Raw genomic sequence first — 23261 nt, 5'->3', positions numbered from 1 at the left:
ACGTTAAATTTAGTAAAACATGGTCAAATGATCATCTTTTCCATTACATTCACAACTTACCATTTTTAACTTGAGATACCTTTAGCCTGTTTAAATACACACACTACACAAGTGCACAGACCACAGGTAATAACAGAAGTGACCATAAAGCAGTCTAGCTGTTGGGAGTGAATGAAAAGAGTTGATTCTTTAAATATATATGTATGTATGTATGTGTATATATACATATATATGTATATATAATCTTTTCTCTAAGTTAGAGGAAAAAATAAGAACACTCTTTACTACAAAGTGACTAAGAGGTGAAAAACAATGACTATAGCTATAAAGCATAAATGATGTCACCATTTAAGGTTTGAACTGAGGACATTTTGAAGCCACAGTGTTAGTGTTCTGGTAACAGACATGTCAGATACAGGCTACAGCTGCATGTGTTGTGAACGTTTAAATCCAAAATGTCAATATTCCGATGGAACAGTTTTATAAAGGGTAAACTTGATAAAAAGATTTAAGCCATTTTTTAGCACTGTATCCTGTTCTATATTTAAGATATAAACTATATGTTCTAATGCACTGATCATCCTTTTACTCTGTTGTCCAGCTTGGATCACTGTAAAATTATAATTGCAAAATGTCAGATGGCTGGTCAGGAATGTGACAGCAGCATGACTAAGACTGATTCTCCTCTTCTTTTAGGTGATTCGATGAAATAAACAAAAAAATCAATTCTCAGGCTGGATACTAGATTCTGTAAAAAGAAACAAGAAAATTTTCTTATAGATTTGTCTTTGACTATGTCTTTGAATTGCACAAGTGGACTTTTTAAATTAAACATGAAGAGATAGGACCGAGTTCCTGAACAGTACCTGTCTGAAGCCTCATTTTGATAACAAGGCAAATGATGACCTTAGTAAGAACAACAGTCACAGCGGTCAGAATTAAGCTCGTCAGGTTAGTTGTTTCATCAGCTCCTCCTACAGGAGAAATGCCCACATTTGACTTGAATAAAACATTTTGTGCAAAAACTGAAAAGATTCTTCAAATGTGATCCAACCTCTTCACAGTACTGCATTACAATCTACCTGTACTGATGCAAGACACACATCTGTGGTTCCTGTGGTTAACTCTCATATGAAATGTTACATCATTCTTACCTTGAACCTTTAGATATGTTGAGTTGACGATCACTGGGTGTCCGTTTATATAATATCCACAGAAGTACAACCCAGAGTCAGACAAATCCACTTGTTTGATTTTGAGGAAGATAGTCGAGATGTTGGATGTCAATTCAACTTTTTCATGTTCAACTCCGTTGCAGAGAACACTGGGCTGAGCGAAATTATAAATTGATGAAATACAAATAGGCGAGGTTTGATTGACTAGTCTAAACCAGATTGTGTGAGTAGGAAAACTGGAAAAGTTGGAGCACAGCAGTGTGGCATTTTTTCCAGGCTGGACTTCCACAGTCTGAGAATCTGAGCGGGAGATCCATCCTGAAACAAACAGCAAAGAAATGTAGTTCTGAGCTGTTAAGACCAAAACAGATACTAATAGACCTCAACAGTTTTAGTAGCTCATAAATACCATTTTTCTTCTGGTTATTAAGTAAAACATTACCCTCACCCATGGAATTCATTTGGAGAAAGACTCATTGCCAGTACTTACCAAGGCTGAAGAGAAGTACAGCTGTTCTCATAATAAAGCTCATCGCTGTTCTTAATAACTGAGCTTCACTAAGGAAGTTTCAATAAAGAACAACTTCTATCTGTCTCGCCACTGAGATACAATAACTTGCCCACAAAATGTTGCAGCACAAACATCTGCATGAGCACCAAAATGAATGAGGTGTGTTTTGCCTCGCATTGTTAACACCTTCACCACTTCTTTGGATTGTGATCTCAGTGCTTTGAAGCTCCGTCCCAGCATGTAATATTGTAGATTTTTAAAGCATGTACCAAGACTGAGGCCAACATTGTCATCAAGTCTTTACAAGATGTTTTTTCCAAGCACAGTTTTCCTGTAATATATAAGTAGAAGACAAATAAAATGCATTAACAGATTTGACAGAAGATAAAAGATCGGAATTAGTTTAGCAAAATCATAATGAATACATAAATTTACCACTGACGAGATTATGAGTAGTTTCTTTCTTCTACATACAAATACAAATACTCTTACTTGGCATTTTACTAGGGATACCTTACCTGGTAGGACTCCCACCCCACACTTCCCCACCCACCTTTGTGGTAACATTGCTGTGGTATAGATTCATCAAGCTGCTAGAATCAGTCTTTCATGCACGTTAAGGCAGCATCATTTCACTGCTGCAGATTTAATGATGGAATCATGTCTGATATTTGGAGACTGTGGAAACCATTCAAGTCATGTTGATGAAAGCAGTCCGAGATCCTATGAAATTTGTGACATGCTGCATTACCCCACTGCCATGTTTCTCAAACTGTGGGGTCGGCCCGCCAATGGACGATGGCTTATGGTGGGGTGCCACAGCTAAATGACCATCAACAGATTGATGCATATAATTCTGGTTATATGTATTAATCTGTTGATCTAAACAGCCAAAAAGAAAAACATCAAGCATTTGTGCGAAAGCAACACAGCTTATTTGCATGTGGTTTTAATGCAGAGCTTAATGTTCATCTTGCTGTGGCTTTCAGTTTAGCTGATGCACCGTTTTGCCACCACGGCGGAAGATGGTGGGTGGATGGGCACAAGCATGTTCATGACAGCCAGGAAAGAAAGCTGCAGACTTTGTATTTCACTCTTACAGTCACTGTTAAACAAAATTAAAAGTAAACTGAAATCACTTTTATGTTTCTTATCCTAAAACTTGACTACATGAATTTAGAAAAAAGAAAAGAAAGGAAAACACTGTTGACTGTTGTTGTTGGCAAACAAAAGGCTGTACTCATACTAAGCAATTCACATTGTTCTTAACCATGGTTGCTTTCATGTTCCTTCATGCCAGCTAAATATAGCTGGGACAACTCCCATCTGTGCTTTTAGGACCAGGACATCCTTGTCACGGTCCGGGTGAGTGGCAGTTTTTCTCCACAGAGCTGTGGTCTCCACCTCTGGGTGGAGCCCTCATCATCTCACCTGTTGTCCACACCTGGTGGTTCCAGCTGTACTTAAGACAAGAATACCTAACTAGTCTTTGCAAGTTCGTCTGCTAACTCACCTTAGTGCTTTGACTTCTAGTTTCGCAGTGCTTCAAGTTCTCCTTTATGCTTACCTTGTGTTTACTTGTGTTTTAGTCTTTTCATGGATCTCCATGGATGATTTACCTCGATGCTGGTCATTGCTGTGGGTTACAAGCCACAGTTTCATGCTCTTTTTTCCCTTCTCGCCTCATCTGCCTGCCCTCCTGTCACCGTCGTCCTGGATGAGTGGATCACCCAGGCTGGACTCACGCCATCTCAATTGAAAAAGGCTTTGATGGCAAGGTTATCTGAAAATTCCAGTTTTTGGAAGCTATTAAGGTTCACTACATGGAGTTTACAATAGGCAGAGGATTAGCCACAACTCATCAGTAAAGATATTATATCTGTTGATAGACTGGTAGTTCAGTTCAATTTTACACATAAGTTATGAGCAAACCAGAAAAAAACTCAAACACATTTTGATGACGTCTGTTTTATTACAACCTGCAAGTCTGTTGCTTCAGCTTCAATGAGATTTTATGTGTGATTATATACATGCATTTATGTACTAAGATTCAAGTTCAAAATTAATTAGAGGTTTAACTGCCCACAGAAGAGTCTGTAGCTGTGGCAGGTGGATGTCACAGTGGCAAGACTTTGCAGCAACCAAACAGCTAACTCCATAGTCTAAAAAGCCGATGCAGAGTCTGGCCTCACATACTTGTAAAATGGTGCAGAACTTTTACCAGCAACAATATCTTTTTCATTGACTCTCAGACCACAGTTGCTGTCTCTTCATGTCAAACAAGGTAATTATTACAGTACAGCAGAGCCTCACTCACTTTCACTTAAGACAATCTAAGCTATACATCAAAGTCCTCACTAGCTCGTCCCCCATCAACCATCAGTGACAATTTTTTTTCTCAAGTAATGTCAACATGTGTGAGAGATCTTTTGTGTTGCTTTTCCTGTGAGTCTATCTCGTAGCAGCGTACACAACATTTGGCTCCAGCTCTCTCTGTGGTGCAGACCTTCTGATTTTTGTTCTCAGAGGGAAACTCAGTGCTGCATAGTTCATGGCACCAGAGTCCACATTCTGGAATGAAAATGTTCAAAGTCACTAATCTTGCACATTATTTATTCATCTCTTAACATCCACTAGGTCAGAGGCAATCTGTGTAGACTGATGTGTAGAGTTAGACAAAATTCTGCTCTATTGGGAATACAGACACACAAAGACTGTAATGTTTCATTTGAAATTCATGAATGTACATTTTCAGCAACATAACTCAAACCTAATTCAAGACTGATTGCTGGTGACTGGTGGATGTTAACAGATGAATGATTGAATCAGACAATATATAAATCAATCGATCTGAATCTACGGTTTAAACAGATTACCTCACTGCGTTGTGGATTCTGTCCATCATCTTCAGCTATTTGATAGAAAAGCTACATCTGTTAGTTATTCACTAAAAACCTTTTCATGGTTAGTTTAAGTTTAAGCAAATAAATACCTGTATGAAATTTCCTGATCTTGACAATCAGACCGATGATGACCAGTAGAAGGAAAACAGTTAAACTGCCCAGGATCATAGTGGATGGATTTTGTGATGAATCCTCTACAAGAAAGACATTTTTTTTAGATTATTTAATAAAAATAAATAATAGGAATAATAAATGAGAGTATTATTAGTTCTTTGACAAGTACTAAAAATAGTACATATCTTAATTTAATTTATGCTGTTAATGAATCAATAGAGAAAAAAACAAGCTTACCTTGAACCTTTAAATTTGTTGCACCATAAACTATAAACATTTCATTCTTGAGTTCACCACAGAAATACAGCCCAGAGTCAGATGAATCCACTTGTTCGATCTCAAGAAATAGCACAGAGATGTTGGATGTCATGTTGAATTTGACATTTTGAAATCCTTCATAGAAAGTCACATTGCCCTCAGGGCTGAACATAGATGAGATCCTGCTAGCGTTTGGTCTGTTGGTCATTCTGAACCAGAATAAGTGAACAGAATAACTGCTAAGGTTGGAGCACTGCAGCCTGACTTCTTCACCAGGCTGAACCTCCACAGAGTGAAACTCGAAGGCTAAGACAGAGATCCAACCTGGAACAAACAGCGAGCATTAATGACATGTACGTAAGGTTCAGTTCTGCTGGATTACTGTATAGAAGTAAATGTGAAAAGGTGACAGATGTACTTACTGAAGGTGCAGAGTAAAATTGGCTTCATGTTTATCATTGTGACAAGCACCGCCTCAATGTCACTAACTAAACTGTGCTCTAGTAAAAGTGATCTCTACGTAAAGAGGCGGGCTGACAGTGACGGTGCTTTTAGGAGCACGAGTGCAAACTGACACTGAGTAAAAAAAAACAAAAAACGTGTTTCATTAAAATCCAGTTTGATACCATGTTTCATGTAAGTTTTGGGGTAAAGGGCTAACTGTTTACCAGATACAGAGTTTTTTGGAGATTTTTCAGGGTGTGTCCAGACCATCCTCTGGGACTGGATATCCTCCTTCATTGTTCTCACCCCACTGGGCACTCTCACCTCCCTCAGGACTCACCATCTCCAATATGCAAGGAAGCACAACCCACGGCTAATCATTCACTTACCTTCCTGCCCAGTAACCTCCCTCTACTCTGATGCAGAGCTCCCCATTCCTTGGCTCTCCGTGTGCTCCCTGTGTTTAAGCGTTTCTCCGCCCTTGATCTTCCTCAGCTCTAGGTCCCTTGTTTACGTTTCAGTTTCTAGGCATGTTCTTGTTTAAGTTCACATTTTGTAAATAAACCTTGTCAATAATTCAACTCGTGTATTGAGTCTGCTCTTGGGTCCCATTCTCATATTTCCACCAGTTCATGACAGTACCTTAATATCTAAAACGTTAACTTAGTATTTTATTAGGAGTTACCTGTGCAGTGATACTAAAGTTAATGATACATTAAACCAGTATCTCTATAAATGCACAGTGACTTGCGAGTAGTAGATTCAAATGTATCTAATTGTGACACTTTCACCTGGTGTGGTTTTCACATTTAATTTCACATCTTAAAATGTAAAAAAAACAAAAAACAAAACAAAACAATAGTAGACTAAAGGTTGTGCAAGTGTCACTTTACTATAGCTGAGAGCAGTTAAGCGAGTTTGTGAAGTTAAGTGTGACCAGTAATCTGGAGTGCAGTGAAAGGTAATTTACCACCAGCATCATGTGACCTGGCCTATATGTGCTTAGCACAGATGGAAAAAAACACTCTGAGCAGCTCTTCTAACAGACTCAACTCAGTCTCCACTGTCTCTGAACAAAGTAGCTGCTGTAGAGTTACCATAACAAGTTCCATGATCAGATCAACCCTAACTGACAGTATACACAGTCCTTATTAATGTGTATGTAGATCTTCATATATAATAATATGTAGATCATTATATATGAGTTTTTGGCCATGATTCTTTCTTAAATTCATTTTATTTATTTTTTAAGAGCTACATTTTGAGGTGGGTCATTCACGGAGGCTTTCAACTCCTTTTTGTTTGTTTGTGCTCGGAAGTCACAAACAGTCATCTTGTCTTCATATTGCTATTTGCCTTGATTTCTGCTGAAGACGGCTTATTGTCAGGGTTGACTGAACAGACTTGAGGAAAAGTGCAAAGATTGTTTATTTACAAAACACAGAGTGACCATCAGAGATGGGCAGTAACGTGTCACAAGTACAAGTAACGCATTACTGTAATTCGATTACTTTTTTCAAGTATCGAGTAATTAGATTACTGTTACTTTCCCGTAGGAACGCAGCGTAACTGCGTTACTAAAACCGTGATTTTTTTGCGAGAGTGTCTCATGACAGTGACGTAAGCGAGTGCGACGTTCGTGGCAACAGCTGTGTGCAGATCAACAATGGATAATATATCGAGTGCAGGAGAGAGTATGAGCATGCAGCGTTTAAAGTGTGGAAGTACTGACCTTACTTTGAGTTTAATTCCGTAAAAAGTGACGAAAACATTAGCGTCCGCTGTTCACTGCGTGGGAAGAAAACTTCTTTTTACAGTGAAAAACCCCATAATTTCCAAGCAAGCACCGAGTGCGCTACCAGGGAAATTTACAGACAAACTCGCGGATTCTTCCACTGACCGCTGCGGCTCACCTGCACCAGGGCAAACATCAACCTACTATACAGGTGAAAATAGAGCAACAGGACCGTTGAGTCTTTGATTTTATTTATGTTCTGCTGTGTTTTGAAAGTAGTAGTATTTATTTATTGTCATTGTCAAGAACAATGAAATTGCGTTTGGGGCTTCCATACAACCCAAAAAAAAGAAGAAAATAATAAATACCCCTTAAAACCCAAGTGTACATATTTAACCCAGTGTGACTCCAATGCAATAAGACAATCCTTAGCAATAATGTTCGTAGAAATTCAGACAAAGACCTGAGAAACATGACAAAATACAACAATGCAACCCATTCAATATTATTGTACTGTGAGATACGATATCAGATATGATAGTTATCTATTTAAGAAAGAGGGGGGGGGGGGCAGGAGGGGGAAGAGAATAAAGATATGATGCACCAATGCAGACCAGTTCATTGCTATTAAGAAGTTGGATACGGTTATTGTCCGTGAGAGGGGGGCAGAGAGTTCAGGAGCCTCACAGCCTGTGGATACAGGCTGTTGGCCAGTCTGGATGTTCTGGCCTGTATAGACCTGTACCTTCTCCCTGAGGGCAGCAGATGGAAAAGGTGGCGCGCAGGGTGATGTTGGTCCCGCAGGATACTGTGCACCCTCCTCAGACAGCGAGTGGGGAAGATATTACTGATCTCTGGCAGACTTGTTCCAATAATTCTGCCAGCTTCTTTCACCACCCGCTGGAGTGCTTGCTGATCGGCCTTGGTGCAGCTGGGGAACCATACTAGAAATCCATACGTCAGAACGCTGCTGATGGCACAGTTGTAGAAGTTCAACAACAGAGATCTGGGAATGTGTGCGCTCTGCAGTCTCCTCAGGTAGTAGAGGCGCTGTTGGGCCTTTCGTACAACTGAGGTGATATGGTTGCCCCAGGACAGGTCCTCGGTCACAGTTACCCCCAAGAATTTAAAACTGCTCACCCTCTCCACCGCCTCACTGCCAATGAAGAGAGGCAGATGGTTGTTATGACCCCTCTTCCGGAAATCTACAATGATCTCCTTGGTCTTTTTGGTGTTTAAGACCAAGTTATTGTCGTGGCACCATGACTCTAGTTGTTGCACCTCTGTCCTATAGTTTGTCTCATCATTGTTGGATATAAGTCCGAGCACTGTAGTGTCATCTGCAAACTTAACAATGAGATTGGACGCGCAGGAGGAAATACAGTCATGGGTGAAGAGAGTGTATAGCAGAGGGCTCAGAACACACCCCTGAGGGGCACCGGTGTTGACCACAAGGGTGGAGGAGGTGTTCTTACCCACTCTGACACTCTGTCTACGGTTAGTGAGGAAGTCCACAATCCAGTTGCACAGAGAGGAGTTAAGTCCCAGTTGGTGGAGTTTGGGACGGAGTTTGTATGGCCGGATGGTATTAAAAGCCGAGCTGTAGTCTACAAAGAGGAGCCGTGCATAGGTGTTCCTGTGTTCCAAGTGCTTCAGTAATGTGTGCAGCACTGTGGCGATCGCATCCTCGGTTGACCGGTTCTCCCTGTATGCAAACTGGTGCGAGTCCAGGGATGGTGGAAAAGCAGCTCTGATGTGTTTAATGACCAGTCTCTCCAGGCATTTGGCGGGAATGGGGGTGAGTGCCACAGGTCTGAAATCGTTCAGACATGTGACATTTGACTGTTTTGGGATGGGAACGATGGTTGCTGCTTTGAAACAGGATGGTACCAGTGAACAGGACAACGAGGTGTTATATATAGAGGTGAAGACGTCCGCCAGGTCCGCAGCACAGTCTTTTAGCACCCGGCCCAGCACTCCATCTGGCCCGGCCGCCTTCCTGGTGTTAATGCTCCGGAACACACGCCTCAGCTCATGAGTGCTCAGGACTGGAGCAGGATCGGTTGAGGGGAGAGGGGACAGGACAGGGTCGGTGTTCTCCCTATCAAAACGGGCATAAAAGAGATTTAGATCCTCAGCCAGAGTAGAACTGTCGGCTGAGGGTGATGGTGTTCTTATTTTGTAGTCCGTGATAGCCCTGATGCCCTCCCAGACCTGCCTTGGGTTTGTGTTGTTCTCAAACCTGGCCTCGATACGCCTCCTGTGCTGCTGCTTGGCAGTCTTGATGCCTCTTCTCAGGTTGGCCCTGGCAGCACTGTATGCCTCCTGGTCCCCGGATTTGAAAGCGTTGTTCCTTGTTCGAATAAGTTGTTGAACTCCGTGTGTCATCCAGGGTGGATTATTAGGGAACACACGGAATCGTTTCAAAGTTGTTACATTGTCCACACAGAAACAGATGTAGTCCAAGACAGTGGAGGTGTAACTGTCCAATGCGACACGATTGTCAGTGTCCTGCACCTTGAATACATCCCAGTCTGTGCAGTGGAAACAGTCCTGAAGCATCGGAATAGCATCCTGCGGCCATGTTCTCACGGTTTTGGTTGTAATCCCAGTGCTCTTGATCTTTTGTGTGTATATTGGGTTTACTTGCATTTGTTTGAAAGACTGAGTGTAAAGACAAAATATATATATATATTATGTGCTGGAATGTGCAGAAAAATAGGTTTAAATGTTAAACTAATTTCTTCCAGTCAGAGAATGTTGCATATAATTAAATTTTTGCTTGATGCATAAAGTTAAAAGATTAAATCTAATAAAACAAGTTTTAAAAAGAGACTTTTTCCATTTGATTACATTTCGTATGATGGATTATGCAGAAAAAGTAGAATTGGGCTGAAAGATCTATCACTTTATTACCTATTCAGGTTGTAAATCGTGTTTTTAAAAAGTAACTAAGAATCAATTACTTTTGAAAATAAGTAATCAGTAAAGTAACGGGATTACATTTTTGGGGAAGTAATCAGTAATTAGTTACTGATTACTTTGTTCAAGTAACTTGACCAACACTGGTGACCATATACAGAACGTGAAGGGAGTTCAGGGGTTCAGGGTTCCACAGGGTATGGTGAAGAGAATTCCACACACACTCTCCGATATGCTCCCACACTCCTCTTCGGTCACGCCACTCATCTCTTGCAACTTCACTTACACTCAGGAAATCCAGGGATGAGAATCCTGGATGTGACCTGGAAATCTATATACAGAACAGATGAGAAATCAGGACCAGGAATATCACATGGAAACACAAGAGTGGGTTTGAGCTGGGCTACACTAACGTGAGTAGTACAACTTTTTAAGCCCTTGCCTTAAAAAGTTGCCGGGAGTAGCAGCATAAAGAGCCACAGGTGAGTACCTGCTTCCAGGTGTGTTGGCCAAAAACGGAAGCCCACAGTGAGCTCCGCCCAGGTGAGGATGAGACAGCAGAGAGAGCGAGAGAGAAGAATAACAAATAGCTGTAGCCTTTTTGAGCTGGCCGGGCAGACACAGGGACCATGACACTTATAGCTGAAATGTGTCCATTTATTGCACTATAAGAAATATAGTGATGTGTCTTCATAGAGTAAACTTTTTTGTTTTCTCTTTTTTCTGATGTAAAATGGTAAATAGCCTGTATTTGTATAGCGCTTTTCTAGTCCCTAAGGACCCCAAAGCGCTTTACACAACCAGTCATCCACCCATTCACACACACATTCACACACTGAACTAAAGTGTGAACTAAACTAAAGGTTTTTAACCCGTATCATTCCTTGCACTACTGCTTGACCAATGGCTGACTGTATGCTTAGACTAATAAGCAAAAAAGTGCAAGTGCTCCTAAAAATACCAATTATCAGTTTCATGGGGGAAGCAATCAAATTCAATACATTACTAGTTTAATGTGTGTGTGTACTGTATGTCCACATGTCTGGTTGTACATTAAATACATAAAGAAACTTACATAGCAGGTAGAATCAATTTACAGTTTACAGTCCTTCTGTCAGTTCTGGTTGGCTCACTACTTTCTATCTGTGTCTCTCTCCTTATCGCTCTACCTCTCCTCTGACTGAATCTATCTTGACTGAAAGTCGTGGTTATTTAGTTAAACATCAGCAGATTACTGAAATACATTGATCAGTCTGTCTGACACCAATAACCATGTCATATTCAAAATCAAGTATTGTTATTTTTTTTACTAACACACGTTGTTGTAGTCAAATTGTTAAATGTTGTCATTGTGTTACTCAAATTTGTAAATGTTAGTACAAACTGTAGGATCACAGTAGAAAGTGAGTGTATTTTCGTAATGTGTATACATTAGTGTTGATATTAAATATAGTAAATTAATGTTAAACATGGCTAAATTAAAGAAGTCTCTGTCTTTAACAGTAACCCCTGTGAACCTTAACTTTAGGCTTCACATTTCATTTCAGATAGTTCTAGCATTGACTTTATTTGGTGTCAGTGAAAGCACATATTTCACCCGCTCTGCCAACTTTCTGTTTAAGAGTGCCAATCTGTGAACCAGCACCCCAATACAGGAAGTCTGGATCAGGTCTTTGTGTAAAAAGTCCTAATCTCTAAACCTGTTGGTATTAGCCAGCAGGAAATGCAGAGTTCACTTGGTGAGGGCACTCGACCTGTGATAACTGCATCTGTTATCCAGGTGTCTACACTGCCACCTCTGATAAAAAGCTGATGCACCGTTTGTCACCACGGCAGAAGATGATGGGTGGAGGGGCACAATCTGTAGCACGTTCATGATGGTCAGGAAAGAAAGCTGCGGCCTTTGTATTTCACTCTTACAGTCACTGTTAAACAAAATTAACAGTTAAATTAAATCACGTTTGTGCATTTTATCCTAAAACTTGACTACATGACTTTAGAAAAAAGAAAAGAAAGGAAAACACTGACATTGTTCTACTGATTCGTCTTTTTTTCAATGATCCTTTATCGCTCATTTCACCACATCAGCAAAGAGACAGACTTTCTATGTTGGTTTTTACAAAGTCTTTACTCTGTTCTTTAAAGCTCTATGACCTCGTGTTGTCACTGTGCTGCATCTTTCTGTAGTGTGATATGCACATGTATCTCACTCAACTCTCCTCCCCCTTGCAGACCATCTGACTCACCCTGTGACTAAGTTTGACAGTCTTAAGCCACTTTTGTGCCTCTTTGGCAAACATTACAGCTGTACTCATACTAAGCAATTCAAATTGTTCTTAACCATGGTTGCTTTCATGTTCCTTCATCCACAAACTATTGAACTGTTTTCTTTTTTGAGCTCTTTGGCTTTACATAACAGGTTGGAAAAAGATTTGCTTGGAGTAAAAAAAGTCCTTTTTTGAATGAGTATTGCTGTAACCCTGTGCTTTTGCTGCAGAACAGCAGCTTTGACACTGATTTTAATCACTGACCTGGGAATGCTGCTTTGCTGTTTTTGATGCTGAGCTCAAAGGCAAACACATATCTGGATGCAGCCTGAAAAGAGTGACATGGGCCCACACTTTTGTGAGTCAACAAAGTGGATACGATATTGTATTGAGTGCCATGTGGAATGGAAAGCAGTCAGGGATGGAGGCCTGGCAATCAAATCACAGTTTGCCAGTTTGGCTTTAGATAAATGGAAAGTCATCTCTTTGGAGGAAAAGTATGTTGTTAGGTGAAGAGATCCTAGTTAGCTATAGTTGGGCTAAACTCTCATCTGTGCTTTTAGGACCAGGACACCATTGTCATGGTCCGGGTGAGTGGCAGTTTTTCTCCACAGAGCTGTGGTCTCCACCTCTGGGCGGAGCCCTCATCATCTCACCTGTTGTCCACACCTGGTGGCTGCACTTAAGACCAGCGCACACAACTGTGAAATAAGATGTGTCTTCGCAAGTTTGTCTGCTAATCCACCTTAGTGCTTCAACTTAGGCCTGCTCAAAATAACACCCTTGAGCGAAAGTTGGATTGCATCGCGGAACAGCTCACTGCAGTTGTGAGTTCTCAGAATCGGCTGTTTGGGCAAAAGAATGAAAACACCAGCAAGTTTGATACCATCACTGGGAAGCTCGCGGTTCTCCAACAGGAGATTGAGAGACCAGTGTCAGAGTGTTAAAGAACAGCTTTGAAATTCTAATGAGTCGTCGCAAAGAAAAATTACCATCATAATCCGGCTACCCCTTCGGCGCCAGCTGTGGGCTCAAGGCCGGAGCTGAACAAAACACCCTGATAACGACTGTGTTTAGTCTGTTCCTTCCCATTCCATGCAAGGCCACCTGGGTTGGCTGGAAGACTGTTTACTTAGCCTGGCAGGGCGAAGGACACTGTCTCAGCTGAACTATGGACACACACACACATACACACACATACATATACTGATAAGCACTCACTGACGCATCACCCTCCAACGCTTACCTCCCCTCTGATGTGGACATCGGGTCAGCTGGAGGCGCAGTCAAAAGATTGCAGCGGTCCCAGATCAGATGTACACACTGGAACTCTTTCCCATGTTGCTGTCTGTGTTTATTGTGCTATGGTGTGTTGATATCTGTGCATTCCTGTATTATCCTTTTGTGTTACACATTTCAATGTTTTTTTCTTCGCTACCTGGCCTGACCTGTCTCCCCAATGTGATGTTTGTGTATTGTATGTAAGATCGGCAAGGTCTGTCATCTCGGTTGTGGGCAAAAGACCTGCAACTGACAAATAAAGGCTATCTCATCATCTCTTCATCTTCTAGTTTATGTTTACCTTGTGTTTTAGTCTTTTCATGGATCTCCAATTCTCCAACCTGGATGCACTCTCACTTACCTGGACGCTGGTCATTGATGTGCATCCCAAGTCACAGTTTCATGCTCTTTTTGCCGTCTCGCTTCATCTGCCTGCCCTCATGTCACCGTTGTCCGGGATGACTGGATCACCCAGGCTGGACTCACTGCTCACACTCATACCATCTCAATTGAAAAGGCTTTCATGGCAAAAAGGCTAGCTTTGATGGCAAAGTTAATCTGAAAATTCCAGTTTTCGGAAGCTATTAAAAAAATAACACACAAATAACTACATGGAGTTTACAAGAGCCAGAAGATTAGCCACAACTCATCAGTAAAGATATTATATCTGTTGATAGACTGGTAGTTCAGTTCAGTTTTACACATAAGTTGTGAGCAAACCAGAAAAAAACTCAAACACATTTTGGTGACGTCTGTTTTATTACAACCTGCAAGTCTGTTGCTTCAGCTTCAATGAGAGTTTGTGTGTGATTATATACATGCATTTATGTACTAGATTCAAGTTTATTTATTTAGAGCTTTAACTGCCCAGAGAAGAGGCTGTAGCTGTGACAGGTGGATGTCACAGTGGCAAGACTTTGCATCGGCTTTCTAGATTATGACTTTGGTTGTTTGGTTGCTGCAGAGTCTGGCCTCACATACTTGTAAAAAGCTGCAGGTCTTTTACCAGCAACAATGTCTGTAAAATAAGCCTCAGAGATGAGATGAGATTTTCATTGACTGTCAGACCACAGCTGCTGTCTCTTCATGTCAAACAAGGTAAACTACATCTGTGTTACTATTACAGTACAGCAGAGCTTCACTCACTTTCACTACAAGACAATCTAAGCTATACATCAAAGTCCTCACTAGCTCGTCCCCCATCAACCATCAGTCACACTATTTTTATCAAGTAACAACAAAATGTGTGAGAGATCTTTTGTGTTGCTTTTCCTGTGAGTCTATCTCGTAGCAGAGTACACAACATTTGTCTCCAGCTCTCTCTGTGGTGCAGACCTTCTGATTTTTGCTCTCAGAGGGAAACTCAGTGCTGCATAGTTCATGGCACCAGAGTCCACATTCTGTAATGAAAATGTTCAAAGTCACTAATCTTGCACATTATTTATTTATCTCTTAACATCCACTAGGTCAGAAGCAATCTGTCTAGAGTCTAGGCTGATGTGTGGATGTCTTAGTTTATAAAAATGTACATTTTCAGCAACATAACTCAAACCTAATTCAAGACTGATTGCTGGTGACTGGTGGATGTTAACAGATGAATGATTGAATCAGACAATATATAAATCAATCGATCTGAATCTACGGTTTAAACAGATTACCTCACTGCGTTGTGGATTCTGTCCATCATCTTGAGCTATTTAATAGAAAAGCTACATCTGTTAGTTATTCACTAAAAACCTTTTCATGTTTAGTTTAAGTTTAAGCAAATAAATACCTGTATGAAATTTCCTGATCTTGACAATCAGACCAGTGATGACCAGTAGAAGGAAAACAGTTAAACTGCCCAGGATCATAGTGGATGGATTTTGTGATCTACCTTCTACAAGAACGAAAACTAAATTACATTACTTAATAAGAATAAATAACAGGAATAATAAATAAGAGTATCTGTAGTTTTTTGACTGGTAATAAAGATAGTACACGTTTTAATTGCCTTAAATGAATCAATAGAGAAAAAATAAAAACAATCTTACCATGAACCTTTAAATTTGTTGCACCATAAACTATGGACTTTTCAGAACTGGGCTGGCCACAGAAATACAGCCCAGAGTCAGATAAATCCACTTGTTTGATCTCAAGAAATAGCACAGAGATGTTGGATGTCATGCTAAATTTGCCATTTTGAAATCCTTCATAGAAAGTCACATTGCCCTCAGGGCTGTACATAGATGAGATCCTGCTAGCGTTCGGTCTGTTGGTACTTCTGAACCAGAATAGGTGAACAGGATAACTGCTAAGGTTGGAGCACTGCAGCGTGACTTCTTCACCAGGCTGAACCTCCACAGAGTGAAACTCGAAGGCTAAGACAGAGATCCAACCTGGAACAAACAGCGAGCATTAATGACATGTACGTAAGGTTCAGTCCTGCTGGATTACTGTATAGAAGTAAATGTAAAAAACGTGATAAATGTACTTACTGAAGGTGTAGAGTAAAACTAGTTTCATGTTTATCATTGTGACACACAACACTACTATTTTACCTACTGAACTTTGCTTCAGTAAAAGTGATCTCTAGGTAAAGAGGCGGGCTGTGCTTTTACATGTTTAGTCAGACTGACAGTGACGGTGCTTTTAGGAGCACGAGTGCAAACTGACACTGAGCAAGACAAACTGGGTATCATTAAAATCCAGCTTGATACCATTTTTCAAGTAAAGTTTTTACAAAAGGCTGTTTACAAGAGACATGTCAGTAAATTTATACAGTATTAAATATTCTTTGCTGTAGTATTCAATATTTATCACAGTCATTATTCAGTTGCTGGTTTTGGTGCAGACTGTTTACTTCACATTTGTCTACAGACATGAAGTCCAAGTGTAATTTCAATAACTAACCTCTGTAATCACTCGTTTGCTTTTCCGGTGTTTGGCTGCTGGTCTATTCTGTATCTCACTTTCACACACTGTAAAACTCAATGCTGACATCATTACTCCAGTTCAATCCTCTTTTTGGCTGCTTACTTCAAGTCAGTCAGCCTCCACTCTGTGTACTTAAAGTCACACTCCTCATCTTTCATTCTTGCTTGCAACCTGCTTTGTAGGGACCCTCCAAGTCTTTCAGTGCTCCTGCCAAGCCTCCATCCTACCTTCAACTCATGTATTGAGTCTGCTCTTGGGTCCCATTCTCATATTTCCACCAGTTCATGACAGTACCTTTATATCCAAAAGTTAACTTAGTATTTTATTAGGAGTTACCTTTGCAGTGATGCTAAAGTTAATGATATATTATGATATATTAAACTAGTAGCTCTATAAATGCACAGTGACTTGAGAGTTCATGACTGGCTTGGCCATGATAATGCAAGTGAGGTTTAGTAGATCAAATGTATCTAATTGTGAAGCTTTACCCTGATGTGGTTTTGACGTCTAATTTCAGATCTTAAAATGTAAAAAAAAGATTGCAGACTAAAGGCTGTGCACGTGTCACCTTAGCTGAGAGCAGTGAAGCGAGTTTGTGAAGTTAGGTGTGACCTGTACTCTTGAGTGCAGTGAAATAATGTGAAGGTAATTTACCACCAGCATCATGTGACCTATGTGTGCTTAGCACAGATGAAAAAAAAAACTCTGAGCAGCTCTTCTAACAGACTCAACTCAGTCTCCACTGTCTCTGAACAAAGTAGCAGCTGCAAAGTGATCATAACACGTCCCACGATCTAATCAACCATAACTGACAGTATACACAGTCCTTATTAGTATGTATGTACATCTGCCTGTTTAATACTTAATGAGTAAACCTTTCCTCTCAGTTCAGTTTTAACCTGTATTGGATCAGTTTAATGAGACCTGTTTCTTTCTTTCTTTTCGACACAAAAACAAACCTATATTAGAGGATGTAAGAATTCTGAGACCAAGATCACAATAGAAAGACAAAAAACTATTTAGGGGTCTCTTTAACCTCCTCTTTTTCTGTTTTCAGGATACATTGCACATTAGAACTGTGTACAATAATACCCAGGATGGGGCGCACACTGTAATGCTGACACGGCAGATTGATCCACATTTCCATGCATTCTTTTTTACCACACACACAGTTGCAACTTTTCAGCTGCCAGCCAAACACATACCAACAACAACACTGCAGGATCTAGTTCAGCTTTTAAGCCGGCGAGGCGTAACTGTGGATGCTGCTCAGGTCCGTCCACCTTCCCTGCATCTACAAGCTCCCTACGAATCGACACATATCTGTAGATTATTATATTGAGTTTTTGGCCATGATTCTTTGTTAAATTATTTTTTATGAGCTACATTTTGGGGTGGGTCATTCATGGATGCGTTCCGTGACGCAATTCGAGTTCTTTTTGTTTGTTAGTGCTCGGAAGTCATCTGGATTTCATATTGTCCTGGCTGTTTGCCTTGTTTTTTTGCAAGATATGGCTTATTGCCGAGGTTGACTGAACGGACTCAGGCGCAGATTTGAGGAAAAGTGCAAAGATGGTTTATTTAAAAAACACTGAGTGACTATATGTGAAGGGAGTTCAGGGGTTCAAGGGTTCCACGGGGTATGCTGGGTATGGTGAGGGAAATTAAACACACACTGTAACAATTTGTTTTGTTACAGCAGAAAGTGGACAGTGCAAAGTTACATAGCAAGAATTAGAAAAAGACTGGAATAGGATAAGAATAAAATACTATATACAATAGAATTAAATAAAATAAAATTAAAATGCTATATACAACTGAGTATAATACAACAATGCTAGAAAAGAGTATTGCACTTAGTGTTATTGCACATGTGTGGATATGTGTGTTTGATTAGTTAGAGTCTTTGTTGTGGAGTCTGACAGCAGTGGGGAGGAAAGACCTGCGAAATCTCTCCGTCCCACACCGTGGGTGCCGCAGCCACTGAAGGAGCTGCTCAGTGCTGTCAGAGTCTCCTGCATGGGGTGGGAGATGTTGTCCAACAGGGATGACAGCTTACCCACCATTCTCTTATCACTCATCACCTCCACTGGGTCCAGAGGGCATCTTAGAACAGAGCTGGCCCTGCGGATCAGCCTGTTCAGTCTCTTCCTGTCCCCAGCAGAGATGCTGCCACCCCAGCAGACCACACTGTAAAAGATGGCTGAGGCCACCACAGAGTCATAGAAGGTCTTCAGGAGTCTGCCCTTCACTCCAAAAGACCTGAGTCTCCGCAACAGGTACAGCCTGATCTGACCTTTTCTGTAGAGGGTGTCTGAATTATGAGTCCAGTCCAGTTTGTTGTTCAGATGAACACCAAGGTACCTGTAGCTGTCCACAGTCTCACAGTCCTGAGTTCTCACGTACTGTAGTCGGCCGGTGAGGTAGTCCAGTATGCATGTTGTGAGGTGATGGTCCACTCCTGAGTTCTCCAGCGTGTCCTTCATGACTGTGGGAAGAACGGTGTTAGAGGCACTGGAGAAATCAAAGAACATGATTCTCACAGTGCTCCCAGCAGTCTCCAGGTGAGAGAGGGAACAATGTAGGAGGTGAATGACGGCATCATCCGCTCCAATGCCAGGCTGGTAGGCAAACTGAAGTGGGTCCAGGGATGAGCTCACCAGGTGCCGAAGCTGAGCCAGGACCAGCCGCTCCAGGGTCTTCATCAGGTGGGATGTCAGAGCCACCGGCCTGTAGCTGTTGAGTTCTTGGGGTGTGAAGTCTTTGGCACTGGTACAACACAGGAGGTTTTCCAGAGCTGTGGGACTCTTCCCAGCCTCAGGCTCAGGTTGAAGAGGTGCTCCATCACCCCACACAGTTGGTCTGCGCAGGACCTGATGACCCTTGAGCTGATGCCATCTGGGCCCGCTGCCTTCCTGGCTTTAATCCTCCTCAGTTCCCTCCTAACCTGGGTGGTTGAGAGAGACAGCCTGGAGCCTTGTGTTAAATGTGTGTTGGATGCTGTTGTTGGGGGTGTGGAGTGGTGAGCAGAGTGAGTAGAGGAGGTGTGAAGTGTCTGAGGTGTCAGAGGTGGAACAGCAGCAGTGGGGGTGGGTGAGTCTGCAGCCGATGTTGGAGACTGCCTCATGGATGAATCAAATCTGTTAAACAAATGACTCAGATCATTTACCCACCTCATCCCTCCCAGGCAGAGAGTTCTGAACTTTGTGGCCTGAGATGGTTCTGAGGCCTCTCCAGACTTTGCCAGCGTTGTTTTGTTGAAGCTGGTTCTCCATTTTTTGCCTGTAGCTGTCCTTCCCATTCCTTATCATTCTTCTCAGCTCTCTCTGCACCCTTTTCAGCTCCTCCTTGTCTCTGGATTTGACGGCCCTCTTCTTCTGCTTGAGGACAGCTATAATTTCTGGGGTAATCCAAGGTTTATTGTTAGAGAAACACCGTACAGTCCTGGTGGGTGTGGTGTTATCCACACAAAAGTTAATATAGTCCGTACTGCCGGCTGTCGATGTCCTCTCCGTGGTCGTCACAGATCGCCTTCCACATAGTAGACTCAAAACAATCTTTAAGAGCCTCGTCGCCCTCCTCCAACCAGCTCTGCACTGTGCGGGTGTCTGGTGGGTCCCTGCACACTAAGGGCTCATACACAGGGACAAGGTGCACCAGGTTGTGATCAGATCTGCCCAGGGGAGGTAGAGGTGATGAACTGTATGCCTCTTCTGCATTGGCGTACAGTAAGTCCAGTGTTTTATTGTCTCTGGTTGGGCATGTCACATACTGGGTGAAGGTGGGCAGTGTGGAATTCAGTGAGGCATGATTAAACTCCCCTGATATTAGGAGAAGGGCTCTCAGACATTGGGATGGCAGTCTGCTGACCACAGAGTGGAGAGAGTCACAGGCTGCATCTACGTTGGCCGAGGGGGGCATCGCGATAACATGCGAGAATTCCCTGGGCAGGTAGTACTCACGCATGCTAATGGCTGCAGAGTTGTTCTTTCACAGTGATGTGCTTGGGTTTACACCATCTGTCATTCACAAACACTGCCAGTCCCCCTCCTTTCCTCTTACCGCTCTCTCTCGTGCAGTCCACCCGGAGCAGCTGGAATCCAGGTAGTGTTATGCTCGTGTCCGGAGTTAGCGGTGTTAGCCAGGACTCCGTTAGGATCATGATGCTACATTGCCGGTCTCCCTCTGTGACTAGGTTAGTGATGTGAGCTCATCCATTTTATTGGTCAGCGATCTTACACTTCCAGTGATTAAAGAAGGGAGAGATGGTCTATAATGTCTCCTTCTTGGGCGACAGCGCTCCCTCCCAGCATGACACCCACGTCTTTTAGCAGTATAACGAGCCACAGGTGAGTACCTGCTTCCAGGTGTGTTGGCCAAAAACGGAAGCCCACAGTGAGCTCCGCCCAGGCGAGGAGGAGACAGTAGAGATAGCGAGAGAGGAGAAGAAAAACAGTCATGAATACCTGTAGCCTTATTGAGCCACAGGGACTATGACACTATTAGCTGAAATGTGTCCAGTTATTGCACTATAAGAAATACTGTAACAGCAAATACTAAATATTAAATATTATTGTGCAGCATGTAAGATCGACAGGTGCTTTGAGGTGGCAGCCAAAAAGGGTGTAGTTTGTGTGTGTGAGCAGCCGTGTGTAGACCTGTGAGCATGGACGCGCTTGTATTTAAAAGGTTCCTTCATGTGATGATCTGCTAGAAGGTGTGGGGAGCCACAGCCCCGTCCTCCAGGGCATGAAGCAGGTATGGAGGAGATCCAGGCTCCAGACATCCAGAGGCCCCCAGAACACAAGAAACCAAGGCAGACCAACAGAGGGGCAGCCGCGCCACTGTCCCAGAAAGAGCTGAGGAGATTCCCAGATGAGGGGTAGCTCAGCAGCCGCGTAGCAGAAGCTAGGGGGGTTGCAGCGACCGTGAGCTCTGCCGGCAGCCAGCTGAGAGGCCGAGGGCACCCCACCCCCGAAGGGGCCCGAGCGAGCCCCAGGCTCCAGGCCCCGACAAGCAGCCACAGGAGTGAGCTGGTGTGTACCTGGATGCCCATCCCCGGACACAAAGAACCACCAATGTACCGATGTCTGAGGGCCTCTGCCACTGGCAGGGGGAGTGGTGGGGGGAGATAGGCCTCCATACCTTAGAGGGCCTGAAATGTCCCCAGAGAGGTGGCGTCTGATACCCAACCTGACATATAGACACAAACAAACAGGCACACACAGATACAGACATCCATTCCCACCCTCATGCTCTCATATGCAATTACTCAGCACTCACCCAACGTGGAGACAGACATAGAGAGACACTGTACACACAATCACACTCCCCAAGCGTACTCTATACCCCAGGTCTAGGTACCCTTGCCCATGGAGGGGAAAACTGCACAGACCCAGGTAGTGTTACCCTTTTCCCTGGGGTGGGGAGAATCAGACTGCCCCAACTCAGCAGCAACAGGGAGGCCCCACATTCCAGACCCCAATCGGACGGCCAACTTCTCCTTCAAGGATATAAGAATTCTGAGGTCACAATCAGATCACAATACCCATACAAAAAACTATTTTAGGGTCTCTTTAACGTCCTCTTTTTCTGTTTCAGGATACATCGTGCATTATGACTGTGTACAATAAACCCTACCGATAAAAAAGTTGCTTGCTATTAACTTTTCATTCTTCAGCTCACCACAGAAATACAGCCCAGAGTCAACTGAATCTACTTGTTTGATCTCAAGAAATAGCACAGAGATGTTGGATGTCATGTTGAATTTGCCATTTTGAAATCCTTCATAGAAAGTCACATTGCTCTCAGGGCTGATAATTGATGAGATCCAGCTAGCGTTGAATCTGTTGGTCATTCTGAACCAGGATAAGTAAACACAAAAATGCTAAGGTTGGAGCACTGCAGTGTGACTGCTTCACCAGGCTGAACCTCCACATAGTGAAACTCGAAGGCTAAGACAGAGATCCAACCTGGAACAAACAATGAGTATTAATAAACTTAATATTCAATAACAGTCCCTGTGACATGTCAGCCTGCATAATTATAAACAGTATTAGTCTTTATCTTTATCTGAATAGGACTCCCTAACGTCTTATCAATTCCTGGAAGAAATTTGTTTAACACTTAAACCTTTTTTCTGCACATTCCAGCACATAAAATAAAATATTTCTTTGTGTTTACACTCAGTCTTTCAAATAGATAGTAAAACACAGCAGAAAATAAATAAAGTCACAGACTAGCGGTCCTGTTGCTCTACTTTCCACCTATAAAGCAGAAGTAGGGTAGGCGTAGGTTTACCCTGGTGCAGGTGTGCCGCAGCGGTCAGCGGAAGAATCCGCGAGTTTCTCTGTGAATTTCCCATTACGTCGTTGCGCACTCTGTGCTTGCTTGGAAGTTTAGGGTTTTTTTTCGCTGTAAAAAGAAGTTTTCTTCCCACGCACAACGGACGCTAATGTTTTTGTCACTTTTTATGGAATCAAACTCAAAATAAGGTCAGTACTTCCACGCTTTAAACGCTGCACGCTCATACTCTCTCCCGCACTCGATATATTATCCATTGTGGATCTGCACACAGCTGTTGCCACGAATGTCGCACTCGCTTACATCATTGTCATGAGACATTCTCGCAAAAAAATCACGGTTTTAGTAACGCAGTAACGCAGCGTGCTTGCGTGAAAGTAACGGTAATCTAATTACCGTTTTTGCAATAGTAATTCCTTACCTTACTCGTTA

At 42.4% G+C, this 23261-nt stretch overlaps 2 protein-coding genes and 1 long non-coding RNA gene across 3 annotated transcripts; all 3 read right to left on the bottom strand.

Annotated features, from left to right (window-relative positions):
- Positions 1-348: 348 nt before the first annotated feature.
- Positions 349-1746, bottom strand: LOC143417119 (uncharacterized). Its single transcript, XR_013097333.1, has 4 exons — positions 1666-1746; positions 1155-1493; positions 867-974; positions 349-748 (listed from the first exon to the last, which is right to left on the bottom strand). It is a non-coding gene; the product is annotated as an uncharacterized LOC143417119 (long non-coding RNA).
- Positions 1747-4137: 2391 nt separating this feature from the next.
- LOC106676848 (uncharacterized) lies at positions 4138-5748 on the bottom strand. Its single transcript, XM_014414281.3, has 5 exons — positions 5673-5748; positions 4933-5285; positions 4679-4781; positions 4563-4597; positions 4138-4257 (listed from the first exon to the last, which is right to left on the bottom strand). The coding sequence occupies exons 1-5, from the start codon at positions 5746-5748 to the stop codon at positions 4138-4140; spliced, it is 687 nt and encodes a 228-aa protein (XP_014269767.3).
- A 9142-nt stretch (positions 5749-14890) lies between these two features.
- On the bottom strand, positions 14891-20447 carry LOC101487942 (uncharacterized). The gene is made up of 7 exons (XM_076882258.1): positions 20375-20447; positions 20017-20152; positions 18913-19040; positions 15644-15988; positions 15385-15489; positions 15269-15303; positions 14891-15010 (listed from the first exon to the last, which is right to left on the bottom strand). The coding sequence occupies exons 1-7, from the start codon at positions 20445-20447 to the stop codon at positions 14891-14893; spliced, it is 942 nt and encodes a 313-aa protein (XP_076738373.1).
- Between the last annotated feature and the right edge of the window lie 2814 nt (positions 20448-23261).

This window comes from Maylandia zebra, linkage group LG3, assembly GCF_041146795.1.
Source record: "Maylandia zebra isolate NMK-2024a linkage group LG3, Mzebra_GT3a, whole genome shotgun sequence".
In the NCBI taxonomy this organism is placed as follows: Eukaryota; Metazoa; Chordata; class Actinopteri; order Cichliformes; family Cichlidae; genus Maylandia; species Maylandia zebra.
Note: the sequence above shows the minus strand (reverse complement) of the source record. Positions and strands in the feature narration are given on the sequence as shown.

Bases quoted from the DNA above. Each gene is read 5' to 3' on its own strand.
- LOC106676848 (XM_014414281.3), bottom strand. From the start codon at position 5,748: ATGGTGAGTCCTGAGGGAGGTGAGAGTGCCCAGTGGGGTGAGAACAAT. The intron at 4,782-4,932 runs GTTTTTTTCTCT...TTTCTTGTAGAG, and splicing joins TAAAGGTTCAAGGTAAGCTT to GATTCATCACAAAATCCATC. The intron at 4,258-4,562 runs GTAATCTGTTTA...TTTTCATTCCAG, and splicing joins AGAATCCACAACGCAGTGAG to AATGTGGACTCTGGTGCCAT.
- LOC101487942 (XM_076882258.1), bottom strand. From the start codon at position 20,447: ATGCCCCCCTCGGCCAACGTAGATGCAGCCTGTGACTCTCTCCACTCT. The intron at 15,989-18,912 runs GTGAGACTGTGG...TGTTTGTTCCAG, and splicing joins GTACGTGAGAACTCAGGACT to GTTGGATCTCTGTCTTAGCC. The intron at 15,490-15,643 runs GTAAGATTGTTT...TCGTTCTTGTAG, and splicing joins AACAAATTTAAAGGTTCATG to AAGGTAGATCACAAAATCCA.